The 19,459-nt window shown below is 43.9% G+C and overlaps 1 protein-coding gene across 4 annotated transcripts in view; it reads left to right on the forward strand.

Annotated features, from left to right (window-relative positions):
• The window catches only part of COMMD10 (COMM domain containing 10), a 240,622-nt gene that overhangs the window by 130,699 nt on the left and 90,464 nt on the right, over nucleotides 1-19,459 (forward strand). The window contains exons 6-7 of one of the 4 annotated variants that reach the window (XM_029055693.2): nucleotides 10,481-10,598; nucleotides 10,922-11,657. The exons of the other annotated variants lie outside the window; for them this stretch is intronic. Of the exons in view, the coding sequence (XP_028911526.1) occupies nucleotides 10,481-10,552 (72 nt within the window). The 3' untranslated portion in view covers nucleotides 10,553-10,598; nucleotides 10,922-11,657. Of the gene's footprint in view, nucleotides 1-10,480; nucleotides 10,599-10,921; nucleotides 11,658-19,459 lie in introns of those variants that run through there. 4 annotated transcript variants of the gene reach the window in all.

Below are 19,459 nucleotides of genomic sequence, written 5' to 3' on the forward strand. Positions count from 1 at the left end.
TTCAATATTTGTGAGGTTTATATTCTTTACTTCTGATCTGGACTGGTTGTTTGCAAAGGTTTTGCTGGCTGTTTACGGAATTGTATTCTACTTGCCAGGACTAATTATGGCTTGTTTACGAGATGAACTTTATTTTCCCAGTTTGGTGCGTTGTGAACTGAAAATTTTTTGTATCTTTAATTTTGACTCAGAAAAGTTTATGCTTTTGTTTTGATATCCTCATGACTATTTCTTCATTGTCCCGCATGTCTTCTCTCTTTCTCTCTCTCTCTTGCTATTTTTTTGTTTTTTACTTTTAATCTAATTCTTTGAAAATCTATAGTGCAGTTATAGTTTCAATTCTATTTGGTTGTGAGAGCTAGATGTATCCCAGGCACCATATCAGATGCCACATCTAACTTCTCCAGCAGTTCTATCCACGCCATTCATTCATTCCATTGTGTTTATTGAGTGCTTACTGTGTGCAGAGCACCTCGCTAAGCGCTTGGAAAGTACTATTCGGCAACAGATGGAGAGAAGCCCTACCCAACAATGGGCTCACAGTCTAGCGGGGAGAGACAGACAACAAAACAAAACAAGTAGGTAGGCATCAATAGCATCAACATAATAGAATTATAGCTATATACACATCATTGATAAAATAAATAGAATAATAAATATGTACAAATACACGCAATGAAATAAATACGATTGAACGAATGCCATCTCTCTTTCAAAAATAATTCCACATGGCAGGGCAGGATTACAAAGGCTGCGATCTTGCAATAGCTTGGAAGCAGTAACACCTTGGTTAGATGGGATATATAAGGAGAGTGGATGACAGCAGGATACCCAAGCGGCTGATATGTGGTGAGTTGAAAAATGCAGACCATGGGAACAGAAGAAACATTTTAATAAAAATACACTGAGACAACACTTCAGGTAATGTGGTATCAGGGCTCAGTAGAGTGTTGATAGAGTAGAGTTGGTAGACACATTCCCTGCCAACAGCAAGCTTACAGTTGAGAGGATTTTGCAAGCAGTTGGTCTTATCAGTGCCATTTTCCCCATACAAATCAAATCTCCCCGCGAGTAGCGTCATCTTTAAATTCTGAGCTGTAGCTCGGTAGAAACACACAGAACTCTTCCAAGTCCCTCCCTCTTACATATGTTCAGCACCTTACCATCTGATGTGCCATGAAATCTTTCATGAGTGCTTGAATTGGAATCAAACCTCTAAGAATCCAGTGGAAAAACAACAGTCTCCATGGGACCGTAGCCGCTTCTAGGGTAGGAAATTTGCTTTGCTTTCCCGTGTTTTAATGTCTCTCTCCCCCTGTGGGCTGTAAGCGCCTTGTGGGCAAAGAACGCATCTACCTACTCTGTTGCATGGTACTTTCCCAAGCTTAGTCGAGTGCTCTGCACCCAGTAAGTGCTCAATAAATGCCTTCCCCTTACAATACATTCCCCTTACAGTGTACTATACTGCACCCAGTGAAGTCGGCAACCAAAAACCCTTGAATCCTTTACGTAGACAAGCTTCTTTTGCCAAATATGATAAAGGCAAACGATTCCTTATAGAAGTGCTGTTGGCTCAGGAATTTGTATTTTCACTAATTGCCCCATTATTTTCTGAAGCAAGAATTCACTGGATCTATACCAAGGTGGTATCTAGGGGAGGCATTTATTCAGAATAAATAGCAGAAAGCATGATTTTTTTGAGATGGCATGCCCTCTCCAAACCATGACTGCGGCTACAAAATTCCTGCTCTATAGATTAGGCTAAGGAGACAGTTGCATTTCCATTTTGCTTATCCGAAGCATTTAGAAATTTTAAAAAGCATAGAAAATATGAAATTAGGGAATAGCAGTGGATGAGAAAAGATTGTGAACCTCTCCTTTTCCGTAATGGTATCTCCTGCATTAGTTCCCTGCTTTCTGTAAATCAGACCAACGTCTAAACTAATCATTTTCGGGAAGCCAAACTGACCATACCCAAATTGATCTAGTTGAACATGCCCATCTCAGATACTGAAGATCATTCCCAGTAGGCTTGTGTTTCCAAGTAAAAAAAAAAAATTAGGCTTTTACAAATAGCATTTTTATTTGGCCGCTTCGTTATCCCAAGTTGACTTTCTCTTGTGGGGAAAGTAAATAAACAGTGCTTTATTATCCCTAAGGATGTGGCCGTCAATAGCAATTATTGTAAAATTTACATGGCAAAAAAATTTATTGGCACAATTAAGCCATAAGCAAATATAAATCCTCTATTTTGCCTTGTCATAAATTCAGATTTTTTTTATAATCCATAGCTCATTAGTTCTGTACTTTTAATTAACTGAATGTAAATGGTTTCAAGATGAAGAGTGTTTACAGTTAGTGATTTTTATGAATAGAAATGAAATTTACCTGAATATAACTCAAGTGAAAAATAGCATGGAACTGAATTTAAAGCACCTTCAAATATCAGCAAGTTAAAAAAAATACTAAGTTCCACACTTTTCTTTATATAAATCTGGGAAGATTAAAATGAAATATATACCTTGTAAATATTTTAATAATGTAATTATCACCCATATACAAGTCTAATTTAGAGAAGAACAGAAAACTCCTGTGTTTTAAATTATAGTTATTTCATTTTGTACCTAATACTGAAAAAAAGACTGAGCTATAAGTGATATATTATCAGAAGTACCAAATGTTTTTAGTGTTAAGAAAATATGTATTTTTATTTTAGAAAGAAGATTAAATAAAAACAGACATGTTCCTTGAATACATTTATAAAATTGATACATTCAACAATTGTGACTTGCCAACTCTCTAGATTTTGAAATCAAGAAGATGCATGTTAAAATTTGCAATATGGTAAAGTTGATACACTTTGAAGTCTTTGATATAAATTCAACATGGAGTTTCATAATCCATTGGTTTGGGTTCAATTTCTTCAAGTAAAGAAAACAAACATTTGAAAACCAAATGCCTATGTGTAAAAAATAATTTTTCACCAAATCTATTCTGTAACTATTTAGAAAGAGAACTGTCTCTTATACTGTCATAAGTGCAGCGTTAACAATGAAAAACATGAAAATGTTGATGTATATGTGTATATTTTTCTTCAGAGGGAGCAATTTAAATATGAAAGTTGAAGTCCCGTGGTTTAAAATATCCCCTTTCATCATGTATTCTATCCAGCTGAATGTATGTTTTGAGCACGGACATCCTCCGCTGCATGAAAAAGAAACCCTTTTTGAGAATGTTATCCACACACTTTAGCTTTGTATTTTTGTATTGTCTCTTTTTCGTAAGTAGCTGCAGCTGGGGCGTAATAGTTCCAAATTACTTCAACAGTTTTCTTGACTGGCCTTTAACCATATTCAGGCTTCAGTCCAGCGTGGCTGAGTGGAAAGAGCCCGGGCTTTGGAGCCAGAGGTCATGGGTTCGAATCCCGGCTCCGCCGCTTGTCAGCTGTGTGCCTGTGGGCAAGTCACTTCACTTCTCGGTGCCCCAGTTACCTCATCTGTAAAATGGGGATTAACTGTGAGCCTCATGTGGGCCAACCTGATTACCCTGTATCTACCCCAGTGCTTAGAACAGTGCTCTGCACATAGTAAGCGCTTAACAAATACCCACATTATTATTCCGAAGCCCAAGGCAGGACCCGTTAAGGTCCAGCCTTTGGCCCTTCAGGTGTCGTGACTTCAAGACTGTCCACCAGCTTTCCCCATCTTACATATCGGTTCTCTTCACCTTCTACTCTGCAGCCCGCATTCGTTGCTTCTCCCCAGCTCACTTCTCGGTTGAAACCTCAGTCCCCACTTACCTCCATGCCCTTTCTCACTCCTTTCCCCCCTGCCTGGACCTCCCTCCCTGTAGAGATTGTCCAGGCGTTAGCTCGCTCCATCTCTAAAGCCCTCCTGAGATACTCATTTCTCCAGGAAGCCTTCCCTGAGTAATTCCCATACCCCCAAGTCATCCAGCAGCCACCCTCAGCGCTTAGGTATTTCTCACTTATTTATGTAGGGATGGATCTCCATAGGCTCCTTACGTAATCCCTCATTTATTCACCCCTTTCATTGTACCACATTCTCTCTCCTTCCAGTTATATCCTTTTTCTTTCCCTCTCCTACTATTTGTAATTCGTTTGTTTCTACGTATCTCCCCCATTAGACTATGAAAGGCTTCTCCCAAGTGCCTAGTACTCCGCTCTACCCTCAGGTCCATCGTTTGATGAGGAAGCGTCTACCCAGCTTGCTTTTTCTTCCCTTCTTCCTCTTTTTATGACAGCAGCCATTGCTGGGGTTACTACCGTGACCTTGGGCAAGCCACTTCACTTCTCAGGGCCTCAGTTACCTCATCTGTAAAATGGGGATTACGACTGTGAGCCCCACGTGGGACAACCTGATCTCCTTGTATCTACCCCAGTGCTTAGAACAGTGCTCGGCACATAGTAAGTGCTTAACAGATACCATAATTATTATTATTTAATCCCGCTTGGGGCAAGGGTCACTTAACTTCTTAAGAGAACCTAAGAGAAGCAGCGTGGCTCAGTGGAAAGACCCCGGGCTTGGGAGTCAGCGGTCATGGGTTCTGATCCCAGTTCCGCCGCTTGCCAGCTGTGTGACTTTGGGCAAGTCACTTCACTTCTCTATGCCTCAGTTACCTCATCTGTAAAATGGGGATTAAAACTGTGAGCCCCACGTGGGACAACCTGATCACCTTGTATCCCCCAGCGCTTAGAACAGTGCTTTGCACATAGTAAGCGCTTAATAAATACCAACATTAACTTGAACACGTTGATGGGTGAAAAATTATTCATACTGTGCCAGGCAAAGTGTAGTTTGGTTTTATCTGGGTGTTTTTTTGTCCGTTGGACTATTTTCTATAGTTTCTTGTTTAAATTAGCTTCAACAATCAGATTTCCTTTATTTTCTTTTTATTTGAGTTCTTTCATTATTAAGTCTTTCTCAGGATCGTCTACTGAAGCTAATTGAATATGTTTCACCAGGCTTGTCCAAGGCTATTTTGTTTTCTCAACTGTAGTTTGACAGAATGACATTTTTGTGTTTCTGATTTGGTTTAGATTCCCCATCACCATTCTTCCACAACGTGATTTTGCTGGTGACTTTAAATGGTAATACCCGTGGGATCATATGGCAGGAAATTTAATATTTGATGTCAGTGCTGTGCATTTAAATCTAGCTTTAGCTTCTCACCAGTGCTCTGGGTATTTCTGAAGAAATTTCATTTTCTTATCCAGTTTTGTAATAAATTAGAATAAAAACCCGTGTTAAAGAGATTATTGTGCAATAATGAGCTCTTATTACTGTTCCAATCTTTAGGACTCTCTGAAGCATCTCTTTGTCAGCCTTTTCTGGTATTGTTTCTTTTCACTGCTACTTTGCAGCTGCTCTCTCATTCTATATGCCAGCTCTACAACATTCTTGTTTTAGGACTCTATTAGTAACAACATCCTACATTTATATCTGGCCCAAATCTTTCTACCAAAAGGGTTTGGGACAGCCTCACCCCTAAATCTCTTTGAAATTTTTTTCTGCTCCTATTGCATCTAATCTGTAAAATTAGTAGGGCGGCTGTATATTTCTCTTTTCGTAATTCCATCCTAAAGTAAAACAAAGAAGCCAAGAAATACATTTTGTTAAATTATTCCTGCATGTAAATCCCCCTTCAAAGTGTCTTATAGGAACAGAAAATGAATGCTGCTTCCTGAAGCTTTCTAATTTTTAATATCTTGCAGTTTAGAAATCAGGATATTTCAACTTGCCATTGATCTATAGCAAAGTCTCAATTTTGCTGCCACCCAGATAACAAGCTTAGTAGTGATTATAGTCTTTAGATTATTGTTCTTTGTGCATTTGCTTCAGAATTTGAACATGACTAGGGAATCATCCAGTGAGTACTAAAATAGGGAGATTATATTTTCCCTCTTTTTTCCCCTTTCTGTGACCGTGCAGACTTTGTGTGGTTCATTTGGGTCGACTGCTCGACCTGTAACTGCGTTCGGTGTGACAGTGTTTGGCATGGCTAAATTGGGCTTAAAATTGCTCTAGGAATTTGCCATACGAAGTGCAGAAGTTCGTTGAGATCGAACCTTCCTTCACACAGCAGTAACCTGTTAAATTAGAGCAGCCGCACGGCGTAGTGGATGGAGCCACGGGCCTGGGAGGGAGGAGGTCATGGGCTCTAATCCCGGCTCTGCCCCCTGTCTGCTGTGTGACCTTGGGCAAGCCACTTCACTTCTCTGGGCCTCAGTTACCTCAGCTGGAAAATGGGGATTGAGACTGTGAGCCCCACGTGGGACAGGGACCGTGTCCAACCTGATTTGCTTGTATCCACCCCGGCGCTTAGCTCAGTGCCTGGCACATAGTAAGCGCGTGCCATAATTATTGTTATCAGTATTATTATTATACTTAGGGTCCTGATGCTTGGCAACCTGAACCACTGAGTAGAAGCTGAGCGTCAGGTTCCCAGCTTTGGGGCAAATATGCACCAGGCCCAGGCACCGCACCAAACACTGTGCTAAGCTCTGGGGTTAGGTACAAGCTAATCAGGTTGGACACTCTCTCTCTCCCACATGGGACTCACAGTTTAAGTAGGAGAGAGAATCTCCATTTTGCAGCACACATCTCCTCCAGGAGGCCTTCCCTGACTGAGCTCCCCTTTCCTCTTCTCCCCTTCCCTTCTGCCTTTTCCTGCCTCGCTCCCTTTGTTCTTCCCCTCTCCCCACCCCATAGCACTCATGTACAGATCTGTCATTTATATTAATGCCTGTCTCCCCCACCCCCCCCCAGACTGAAAGCTCGCTGTGGGCAGAGAACGTCTCGTATTGTACGCTTAGTACGGCACTCTGCACGCAGCAAGTGCTCAATAAATGTGATTGAATGAATGAATGAAAGACGAGGAAGCTGACAGGAAATGGGACTTTCGTTTCATCGAATCTTCCCTTCTCCATGCCCCCTCAATTGGTTCAAAAGTCCCGGACTTCTCCGATAAGCTAATCGCTTCCATCCGTCAAACCCATGTTCAAAGCCCCTCTTTGACCACATTTGCCAGTCAGTTGTTATGGCAGAATTGAAACGTCATCATAATGATAATAATAATAATCAGTAATTATGGTATCCGTTGAGCCCTTACTATGTGCCAGACACTGTCCTAAGCACTGGGGTAGATACAAGATAATCAGGTTGGACACAGTCCCTGTCCCACACGGGGCACACTGTGGAGAGTACAGTACATCGGGTATCGAATCCCCGTTTTACAGATGAGGAAACTGAGACACCGAGAAGTTAGGTGACTTACCCAAGGTCATGCAGCAGGCAAGCGGCGGAGACGGGATTAGAACCCAGGTCCTCCGATTCCCAGGCCTATGCTCTTTCCACCAGGCCACGCTGCTTCCGCCCAGTACTTTCTACCAGTTACATCTCCCATCTCCGAGTATCTTCTTTTTTACTCTCTTGCTGAAATGTATTGATTTACTGTCTTCTTTAGAATGTTGACCCACACTCCGTTTCGCAGGGTTTTTTTAATCGAGGAGCACGCTGTAGGTGTTCGCTAAGCCGTTGCACGCGTCGTCTCCTCATCTACTTCGCTTTTACATTGCCTCCTCGCCAACTCTCGTCCGGCTTCTCCTTCGAAACTTTGCTGAAAATTGAGCTTCGCCAGGTAGCCCTCCCAGATGAATCCTCCCTTCCTCCACAAACTTCAGAAACTTGGGGGATATCTCTGTCCTTACAGTACAATTTTTACTTCTCATGTCTGTGTTCATATATTTCTGTCACCCTGTTAAGGGCTTCCCACGTCTCCCCATTTTTAACGCCTCATACGGTGCTCCGAACACATCGCATTATTATTAGTGGTATTGTGATATTTCTTAAGCGCTCACTATGTGCCAAACACTCTTCTAAACACTGCGGTAGATACAAGTTAATCAGGTCAGACACAGCCCCTGTCCCTGCAGCCTGAGTAGAAGGGAGAACAGGAATCTAATGCTCAGTAATTACACAAGACTGACTGCCTTGGCATATCCTTGTTCAAGGACCCCCCTTTCCTCCCTCCCACCGCCCCCCCCCCTTTATAACATTCTTCCCTTAGCACTTTTTCATGTTAGTGATTACCTCATTTTAACGCCAGTATTTCTTATAATAAGTGCTTTCTCACTTGGAGATAATTTGGAGATAATTCTCTGGTTTGGCAGCCTGGGGAGAGTTTACCTTGGCTCAAACTCCTCACTTTCTTCTTCTTCCCCTCCCCCTCAACCTTTGAAGTACTCTGACTGACTGGAATAGAGAGATTAAAGTCCATTTCAACAGCTCTTTGTTCTCTATTTATCTAATGCTAATGATAGAGCTCTGGTAGGTTAGCTCACGGTGCCTCTTTGCCGAATAAGATGCCGAAGATAAGACTTTGAAAATCACTTTTTTGCATATGTACACACACACACACACACACTAAAAAAAAAAAAATCCAATCCATAATATTTACATTGCTCTTTGATCGTGCATTTGTGTTTGTTGTGTTTTTTAACAATGCTTTTCGATATATTTGTCTTGGGAGTTCATTAATGCGCGTTATTTCTTAAAGAAGCTATACTTTATTTAGCTGTCTAAAGTCTAGAACTCTTTTATAATAGTAATGATTGTGGCATTTGTTATGCACTTAGTATGTGCCAGGCACTGTACTGAACGCCCCGGTGGATACAAGCAAATTGGGTTGGACACAGTCCCTGTCCGGCGTGGGGCTCACGGTCTCAATCCCCGCTTTACAGATGAGGACAACGAGGCCCGGAGAAGTGAAGTGACTTACCCAAGGTCACACAGCAGACAAGCGGCAGGGCCGACATTAGAACCCATGACCTTCTGACTCCCAGGCCTGTGCTCTCTCCACTGTGCCATGCTGCTCCTCATGGAACTAATTAAGAACACTAATTTGGATGTATCAGTGAATAAGAGACTTGGCCACCTGTACCTGAGCACGGGCTTGGGAGTCTGAGGTCATGGGTCCTAATCCCGGCTCCGCCACTTGTCAGCTGTCTGACTTTGGGCAAGTGACTTAACTTGTCTGTGCCTCAGTTCCCTCATCTGCAAAAGGGGGATTAAGACCGTGAGCCCCACCTGGGACAACCTGATCACCTTGTATCTCCTCCAGCGTTTCGAACAGTGCTTGGCACATAGTAAGCGCTTTCCAAATCCCATCATTATTATTACCCGCATGTCGGTGAGAGTGGTGGAAGAGCGGGGAGGGAGCGCTGCCAGCGGCAGTAAAGTGGATGTAGGATTAGCAGGAGCCGCAGTCCGGCTGAATAATAATAACAATAATAATAATAATAATAATGATGATGATGGCATTTGTTAAGCACTAACTATGTGCCAAGCACTGTTCTAAGCGCTGGGGGAGTTACAAGGTCATCAGGTTGTCCCACGCGGAGCGGTGACCGTAATAGGAGCATCTGAGATTAAACTGGAGAGGTCTGGCGGCGAGCACAAGAAGAGCTCCTACTTCTGGAGGTCAAGTGACTACTAACCAGTCAGTGGTATTTATTGAGCACTCACTGTGCTAGACGCGTGGGCGAGTACAGTGCCTCAGAGTTAATAATCGTATTAATACTAATTGTGGTATTTGTTAAGCACTTACTATGTGTCGAGCACTGTGTTAAACGCTAGGGTGGATGCAAGCAAATCGGTTTGGACACAGTCCCTGTCCCAGATGGGGTTCACAGTTTCAGGCTCCATTTTACAGATGATGGAACTGAGGCACAGGGAAGCGAAGTGACTTGTCCAAGGTCACACAGCAGAGAAGTGGCGGAGGCGGGATTAGAACCGATGACCTTCCGTCTCCCAGGATTCCCTGCCCTCAGTGAGCTTACAGTCTAGAGGGGGAGACGGGTATTCATATCAATGATTTACAATATATAGGTAAGTACAAGTTTTTTATAGTAGTTGTTAAGCGCTTACTATGTGCCAGGCACCGTACTAAGCTTTAGGGTAAATACAAGCTCATCAGGTTGGACCTGGTCAATGTCCCCCGTGAAGCCCACGGTAGCAATCCCCCATTTTGCAGATGAGGTAACTGAGGCCCAGAGAAGTTAAGTGACTCTCTCCGGGTCACCCAGCAGACATGTGGTGGAGCTGGGGTTAGAACCCAGGTCCTTCTGACTCATGAATAATGATCATAATTGTGGTATTTGTAAAGCACTTACAATGTGCAAGGCGCTGTTCTAAGCGCTGGGCGGGATACAAGCAAATTGGGTTGGACACAGTCCCTGTCCCATGTTGGGCTCACTGTCTCAATCCCCGTTTTACAGATGAGGTAACTGGGGCACAGAGAAGTGAAGTGACTTGCCCAAGGACACACACCAGAAGGGTGGCGGAGCCGGGATTAGAACCCATGACCTTCTGGCTCCCAGACCCGTGCTCTATCCACTATGCCATGCCGCTTCTGTTACGCCATGCTATTTCTGGTTCTCTATCCGTGCTCTATCCTCTAGGCCACGCTGCTTCTCTACCTTGAACCTTCCCTAAAGGCCAAAGGAACTGTACGTAGCCCAGCAAAGCCATAGGCCCCACTGTCGGGGAGCTTCCGAGCGGCAGAGATGACCGAGATGGGTAAGCGTACTTTCAAAGTACTACCGAGAAAGCAGTGTTCTCGAATTTTGATATTTCTGAAATTGGACAGATGGCAGGAATGCTTTGAAAATGGAAGATTGTCTACTCTCCACCACAACAGAAGACAGGAAGTAGGTGTTACGTGGGAGAGTTATGATAGCTTCAGGAGGCCAGTATTTCCTTGAAAGTTCAGGACTGAGGAGGGTTTCGAGAGCTGATTAAGCTAAAAGCACTTATTAGGGTAGTTAGGAGAATTCAGGGATTGTGCCTGTAGTCTCTCTGCCTACTGAGTAGCCACTCTTCTTTTCTTCCCCAACCTGCAGAGAATCTCCGCAGCTCTCCGTAGCTTTATTCTAGCCTGGGGACTAAACTCGTGTGTGGGACATAAACACGGAACCTATGAACATACCCAGACTGACATTTACGCCACTGTTTATTTCGGTGATTCGTCTTTCTGCCATCAAAGCACTGTATAGAGAGCTCTTCTAAGAAGGAAAGGAGTCGCCACAGATAAAGGAAATTGAGTCTGATTTTTCTGATCTCATCGAAAGCTGGCTAGAGTAGACCTCCTACAGCTCGACTCTCCCTAAGTTATCCAAAAGGTTCTGAACCGGGGGTCTTTCCGAACTCTGAAGGTCCGCCCTGCGAAGCTTTATGTACTAATAGAAGAGGATTATATTTCTCTCCATTTTTACAGTGGCTCTGCTCTCACAAGACAACCGTCAGTTCATGTGGTGATTGTCTGAAGATTTGTTTAGTTTGCTGGAAAGGGACTTGATTTTTGTGGGGGCATTTTATTACCCACTGGCCCTGCTTCATTCAATTTTCAAGGTCCTGTTTGATCATTTTAAACAGTTGTGAGCTATGAAGAGAAATGCTCCCAATTTATGATGCAAAAGGAAATAAACGTGAGAAACTATGCGAAACATTGTTTTTAAAATGTAAATGTATAAAATTTAACTTGTCAACATTAAAGATAATGTACAAATAATCTTAAATTCTGCAATGTGTAGGTGCCGTTGTTACCCAGGTAACAAAGACCATAACTTTAAAATGTATTGACACACATTCCATTTCCCCATCTTTATGGTTCTATTTTTCATTAAAACACTTAGCCACTAAATGTTTCTTTCCCACTTATTGTGTACATTACTTGAAGCTTTTATACCTAAGAAATAGCCGGACAGAGGAAAAGAAGACACGATGGGTGCAATCTTATTCACCTGTGGCTGGGGGGGGGGGGGGGGGGGGAAAAAAAATCTACACGTAACCACATTGTTGACTCATAATGAGATGTGCTATTTGCAGTGTCCTTTGATGCTTTTGAAAATGGTGCTTGAATATGGGCTTAGTATTACAGTCTTCCTGAAGGTATTCCTCCCAGGCTTATCTGTTTGCTGCGGTTCTCTCCCCCAAATTCTCCCCTCTGCTTCATCATTTGAAAGAGTTGTGTTTGACTGGGCTGTTAAAATGCCATTTCTAACCTCCCTCCTTGTGTGGGTCCCCCCGTTTCCAGCAGCTGCCTGGGTTGCCCGCTGTCATCCTTTTTCCTCACAGTTCTTGCCCAGCAGTTATGTGCAATCAGTCAGTCAGTCGTATTCATTGAGCAGTTACTCTGTGCAGAGCACTGTACTGAGTACTTGGGAGAGGACAATATGACGATAAACAGACACATTCCCCGCCCACAATGAGTTTACAGTCTAGAGGGGGAGACAGACATTAATAGAAATAAATCAATTACAGATAGTTACACAGGTGGCTCATTGTGGGTAGGGAGTGTATCTGTTTATTGTCATATTTACTCTGCCAAGCGCTTAATACAGTGGTTAGCACACAGTAGCTGTTCAATAAATACAGTTGAATGAATGAGTGAGTGAATAAGTGCTGTGGGGTTGAGAGGGTGAATGAATAAAGGGAGCAAGTCAGGGTGACACAGAAGGGAATGGGTGAAGAGGAAAGGGGGACTTAGGGAAGGCCTCTGGGAGGAGATGTGCCTTCAGTAAGGCTTTGGAGGGAGAGAGAATCATTGTCTGTCATATATGAGGAGGGAAGGTGTTGCAGGCCAGAGGCAGGATGTGGGCGAGCATTGGCTTGATGCTGGGTGGACTAATTTTCTAATAATCGTAAGAATAATAATTGTGGTGGTTGTTAAGCACTCACTATGTGCTGTGGACCGTACTCAGTATTGGGGTAGATACAAGATAACTAGATTGGGCACAGAACTTGCCCCACGTGGTTCTCCCAATCTAAGTATGAGGGAGAACAGGTATTGAGTCCCCATTTACAAAGGAGACAACTGAGGCGAAGAGAAGTGAAGCGACCTGCTCAAGGTCACAGAGCAGGCAAGTGGCAGAGCCGGGATTAGAACCCAGATCCTCTGATTCCCAGACCCGTACTCTCTCCGCCAGGCTCCGCTGCTTCTGGGCTCTCGGTGGTGGTGGGCCTGTCTTGCCATTTGATTTGGCCATTTCTTCAAATTTACAATCTTCTGTAGGGTTGTGGTACCTGGACCTGCCACAAAAGAAGCCATCTTAAAGTTTTATCAGTGCCATATGATAAAAGAGCTGTACTTTCCCTCAAATAATGCAGTGTTCTGCGGACAGGAGCCGTTCAGTAAATACCGTTGATTGGTCAGATATCGAGACAAGATGACAGATAGTGAAGCTCTGGAACCAGCATTGACACTTCACACCTTGACTGGCGGCTCATGTGAGGGAAGTGGATGACGGAAGGATGCGCGAACACTTAGTGAGTTATCCATCAGTTGTGTTGAGCACTTACTGCTTGTAGAGCACCGTACTAAACATTTGGGAGAGTACAGTATAACAATATAACAGACACATTCCATGCCCACAGTGAGTTTGAAGTCTAGAAGGGGAGACAGACATTAATATAAATAAATTACAGGTATGTACATAAGTGCTCATAGTAATAAATTTTGGTACTTGTTAAACGCTTACTATGTGCCGGGCCCTTTACTAAGCGCTGGGGTGGGTACGAGCAAATCCGGTTGGATGCAGTCCCTCGTAGTCTTAAATCCCATTTCACAGATGGGTAACTGAGGCACAGAGAAGTGAAGTGACCTGTCCGAGGCCACCCAGCGGACAAGTGGCAGAGCCGGGAGTAGAACCCGTGATCTTCTGTCTCCCAGGCCTGCTCTCTATCCATTACGCCCTATCTTCTGATTACGATTGATTGGATGCTAAAATGGGCTAATCCTAAACAGGGTGGACAGAAGAAAAAATCAGTCTGGCATACAGTCAGTCGGTAGTATTTGTTGAGTGCTTACGTGTGCAGAGCACTGTACTGAGCACTTGGGAGAGAAGACTACGACAGACTTGGCAGACACATTCCCTGCCCACTACAAGCTTCCAGTCTAGAGGAGTCGTGTTATCTAATCGTGGCTGTGAGACCCTGACTGCCCACAGATGCCACATCCAGTTCCTTGAGCAGTTCCATCAGGGTCACCTCTGGGCAACCATTCAGCATCAACTATGGAACAGCATCGCCAGCCACGAAGTCCTGAAACAAAATCCATCTCCTAGCATTGAAACTATGCTCACCTCAACACAGCTAGACGAAGCACAGGGCGGACAGGACCTGTCCTCCGTCGGCCTTTTCGGTCACACACCTTCCTGTACTTCACCATCGGTGGCGTCTTCTTCAAGTACACGGGACAACTGTAGGAGAAGCAGCATGGCTCAGTGGAAGGAGCCCGGGCTTGGGAGTCAGAGGTCATGGATTCAGATCCCGACTCCGCCACTTGTCAGCTGTGTGACTGTGGGCAAGTCACTTCACTTCTCTGTGCCTCAGTTACCTCATCTGTAAAATGGGGATTAACTGTGAGCCTCACGTGGGACAACCTGATGACCCCGTATCTACCCCAGCGCTTAGAACAGTGCTCTGCACATAGTAAGCGCTTAACAAATACCAACATCATTATTCTTATTATTGATAAAAAAACAAACGCAACAGTGTAATGGCCAATGTGGAAGGCATTGCAGTGTTCTACACACAATAACTGCTCACTGATTGATTTACTGAAGGCCGGTCATGCTTCAGTCTTGTCAGCTACTGAAAAATCTCACCATTTTCAGCAGCTTCTTCACACCTTGAGGACCGCTAGGTATATACAAAGATGCATATAAAATACTCACGTGAAGATCTTTGTAGAAGGCAAGGGAAAACCTTTTCTTTTAGCCTTTTCCTTCCTTTGCCAAGTTTAAAAGTGAATGCAGATTTGGTTAAATCTGTACTCGATACCATGACAAATACAAAAATTTGAAAGGCACTCTTACCTACACTCAAAAATCTACTCTCAGTGTTATAAATGTACTCATATAGCAATGCGGAGAGCTTAACAAATTTTGAGTTGTTTCACTAGTCAGACACAGTTGCTGCTCTTGGAATTCTCCCTATCCTTGCTTTGCTGTTTGTTGTTTGTTTTAGTTTGGGTAAGGTCTTCTCTCAAAACCTCTCTGCCTCCCACTGCTGTTTTGCTAATCACAAATAGGGTTTTCCTCTCACACTGTGATCCCTCCCAATTCATGTAGGATATTCATTTTTTATAAAGGGGTCATTTTGTGAAGAACTGGCCACATCTACATTTGAAAGAATCATTAATACTGTCATTGAAAAAAAAAAAGCAACAACATCATTTTGACTCCAATGTAGTAATTTAAAAGAAACCTCAAAGGGAAAAGAGGGGTGTTAGCATTTAGACAATTCGATAGCCGCCAGCCAGTCATTTTTAAGTGAGACATCTCAGAACAGAACCCAAGCTGGTCATTCCTTTCCAAGTAGGTTGGCATTTTTATCCAAAAAGTATGTGCTTTTCCCACACAGCACCGACATACAGCTCAGGAAGAAATCCCCCTCCCCGCGCTTTGTATTTTCCTCAGTCGCGTGGGCTTTGCATAATTGGGAAAAAACACAGATAGCTGAGGGATCTGCTGATGGGTTCACCACAAGCAGAAAGCTTGAGGCATTACAGATTCTCTATTAGCTAGTGAATGTTTCCCTATACCGGGGTGAAGGGCACTTTCCCTGCTTTGGCATTCTGTAGGGGTTCTTTATATTCCCATAAATCTTTCATCCTTTAATTCTACTTCCATGTTTTGTGGAGGAGATAAGAAAAAAGGAGGTGAATTGGATGGAGTTCCTTTTGTGGAGAAATTGGTTTCTCATTTTCAATACAGCTGTCATAATCTGTTCCTCCTTTTCCCTCTAGAGCAGCTTGAGCTTTCTCTTTTGGGTGGGTATTGGATGATGCTTATTTTTAAAGGCACACTATTACATTGCCGACAGGATCCCGTTTTATAAACCTGTTTTTCTGTATTACGACCTCCATATGCATAGGAAATATATATGGAGAGAGAGAGAGGGAGTGAGAGGGAGAGAAACTTGGAGCTATCCTTTAGGTTTGGAATACTATAATAATAATAATGATGGTATTTGTTAAGCGCTTACTATGTGCAGAGCACTGTTCTAAGCGCTGGGGTAGACACAGGGGAATCAGGTTGTCCCACGTGGGGCTCACAGTCTTCATCCCCAGTTTACAGATGAGGTAACTGAGGCACAGAGAAGTGAAGCGACTTGCCCACAGTCACACAGCTGGCAAGTGGCAGAGCCGGGATTTGAACTCATGACCTCTGACTCCAAAGCCCGGGCTCTTTCCACTGAGCCACGCTGCTTCTCTAAGATACACTATCTTATCCGTGTATGCGCTTGTGGCTAATAAGACCAGTGTCCGGCTGACAAATCACGGACGTGTAAAGGGAACGTACGTTTGATTTGAAAGTGCCCCTCACTCCACGGTTGCATTTGTTACCCAAGCGGTCATTCAGTCCCTGGTATTTTCTGAGCACTTATTGTGTGCAGAGAAGCGTAGTGTCCCACTTGGGAATGTACAGTAGACTTCAGTTGGTAGACCCGATCCCTGTCCACAAGGAGCTTCTAGTCTAGAGTGGAAGACAGACGTTAAAGTAAATTGAGATGGGGGAATGGTAGCGTATAAGGACATGGACGTAAGTGCTGTGGGGCTGGGGATAAGGTGAGTATCGAAGTGCTTGAGGAGTACAGACCCAACTGCGTAGGCGTCCAAAAGGGAGGGCAAGTAGGGGAAGTGAACGTTTAGTTACGGGGAGACTGGTGGTCTGTGGTCGATGAAGGGAGAAGGAGTTTCAGGCCAGAGGGAGTAGGTGGACAAGGGGTCGGAGGTGCGACAGATGACATTGAGGTAAAAGTGAGTAGATTGGTTTTAGAAGAGCAAAGCGTGTGGGCTGGGTGGTAGCGAGGTAAGGTAGGAGGCGGGGAGCTGATTGAGTGCCTTAAAGCCAATGGTAAGGAGTTTCTATTTGACCAGGAGGTGGATGGGAAATCATTATGAGGAGTGGGGAGATGTGGGCTAAACAGTTTTTTAGAAAAATGATCCAGGCAGCAGAGTGAAGTATGGACGGGAGGCGGGGAGGCCAGCGAGGAGGCCGATGCAGTTGCCGAGGAGGGATATGATAAGAGCTTATATCAGCACGGTAGCAGTTTGGTTGGAGAAGAAGGGACAGATTCTAGAGTTGTTGTGAAGGTAAAACCGACAGGATTCGGTGACAGGCTGAACGTGTAGGTCGAATGAGAGAGGTGAGTCGATAACGTCGAGGGTCATACCCGCAGTGTCTGGTGACAAGTATGTTTCTTCTTCTTGGTGTCGCTATCTTCTCAAACTGTCCACTTTAAGAGAGTCACCCTGTTTCTCATTACTGTATTCCTGGCTCTCTGCCTTTCCATGCTCTCTTCCAGTTGTTCTTGGCTACGCTACATTGTTTGAAGATTCACTTCATTGTGTCCGTAGAAAAATGATTCTACCCCTAGCTAGACTGGAAAACTCCTTGAGGACAGAAATTATGTCTACTAATTCTATTGTACTCTCATAAGCACTTAGTACAGTATTCTGCACACAATAGACACTCAATAAATACTGGTTTGGGTTACGGAGTTCTCACTGAATCTTGAGGCCGGGTTGGCAACACATTCTGTTTTTCAACCTCCCAAAGCCTTCTTGATTCCATTTTCTATTTCTTGTTTTATCTGTACGTAGATTAAACTACGTCCTGCCTAGGTAGCAGACTTAAATGATTGCATTTGTTTCTTTTTGGTGGCAGGGTTTGCTAGATGCACGCTGTTACATAATCTCAGCCTTCGTCAAACTGATTGTCCGACCTTACGGCTTTTCTGATTCTAAAGAGCGGTTTGTAATCATTTACGTGTGTTCCGTGCGTGTACTTCTAGGGCATAATTTTCAATATATCCTTGAGTGATTCAAGGACGTTCAATGATACTCTCAGCCTATGGAGTTGAAAAAAATTCTTAGAGGACAGGATCACATTAAAATGCCAACTTCCAGATTCCTTATTTCGGATTCCTTAGTGCCTCCTCCAACGTGACTGGGTAAGATAGATTGAGCAGGAGTAGACTTGGTCCACGGCCCAGATTGACTCACGCGCACGTTCCCCTAAATGAAATGAGCTTGCCATCTCCATGGACCCCACTCAGTGTGCGGTGAACGTGCATCACCCTTCCAGGCCCCGGGACAGTGTTTCCAGAGCCATGGTGACCTTTCTAATTTTGGCTTTGGCAGCAGTGCCTGGGGCTGATCTTCTTACTTGCTTCTGCCGCTGTTGAGCTGCTTCTTGCCGGACACTCGGTGGAGGGGAAAGCCCTGGAGAGCCCAGCAAGTAGAGGAACAGCATCAGATAAGGCTAGTAAGAATACAACTATCCACTACCGCTATCATGCCATTCATGGCTGGAAGTTGGAGTCCCCATTCTGCAGTGACAGAGCCTGGTTTACTGTCTTACCTGTTTCTGCTGCTTTTAATCCATTTCTTCTTGAGTTCTTGGCAGGTGCAGGAATTCTGGGTAGCGGGAATCAGCATCTCGTCAGAAGCTTGGTTTCTCTTTTTTACCTACTCCACTCTAGGGTATCCCCTCTGTTTCTGAGTATGGTTAGGGGTGTGTGTGTGTGTGAATATATGTACAAATGAGCATGTGTTTTGTGTGTGTGTGTGTGTGTGTGTGTGTGTGTGTGTGTGTGTGTGTGAGAGTGTCTGCATTCATCTCCATCTTCGTAGCCCTGGGCAAATCCAGGCAATTCTGCTAGGCAATTGCTATAATCCTTCTCTTGTTGTGGCAACATAGCTGATTGCTTTGGAAATGAGTATTATACATCAGAACTGTTCTACTTTAAGAGGATTGTGGGAAAAATAAGGGTGAACTGTTTTGTGTATTGTTTCTTAATCATTTATTTTCACATGAATGTTCCCACAAGACTGAAAAACGAGTATGAACAGTACAAATATAGGCAGTGTAAACAGAGCTAGCTGAAAGAAGAATGTATTTTCATATGGTGTCAGCAGATCTTTGAGGAGCTGAGCATTTTCCATCGATCTGTGCATCTTCTTTACTTACTGAGAGTAAATGTGGGAAGCTTTGGTGCGGAAGCCAGTGTTAATGAGGCTAAAACATAATCCGAAGAGAGAGGTGATAAAACCAAGAAAAATCCCAATTCTCCCATGGGAAGGAGAGCCCAGAGCATAATCAGGAAGACATTATGACGCCAAACCCTCTTCCGGGACATTCAAGCTCGATTTAAGCCTGTTAGTAACCCTGCTTTTGTGAAAACACTCCCAAGAGTAGAGGAGTATTAAAGCAGTTGAAGCCAATTTTAAGATAAGTTAGTTTGGGCTATTTGGATAAAATTTGACTGTATCGAGGACAGGGATCGTGTCTACCAACTCTATTGGATAGAGAAGCAGCGTGGCTTAGTGGAAAGAGCCTGGGTTTGGGAGTCAGAGGTCGTGGGTTCTACTT

The sequence above is a fragment of the Ornithorhynchus anatinus genome, chromosome X5 (assembly GCF_004115215.2).
Source record: "Ornithorhynchus anatinus isolate Pmale09 chromosome X5, mOrnAna1.pri.v4, whole genome shotgun sequence".
NCBI classification, from domain to species: Eukaryota; Metazoa; Chordata; class Mammalia; order Monotremata; family Ornithorhynchidae; genus Ornithorhynchus; species Ornithorhynchus anatinus.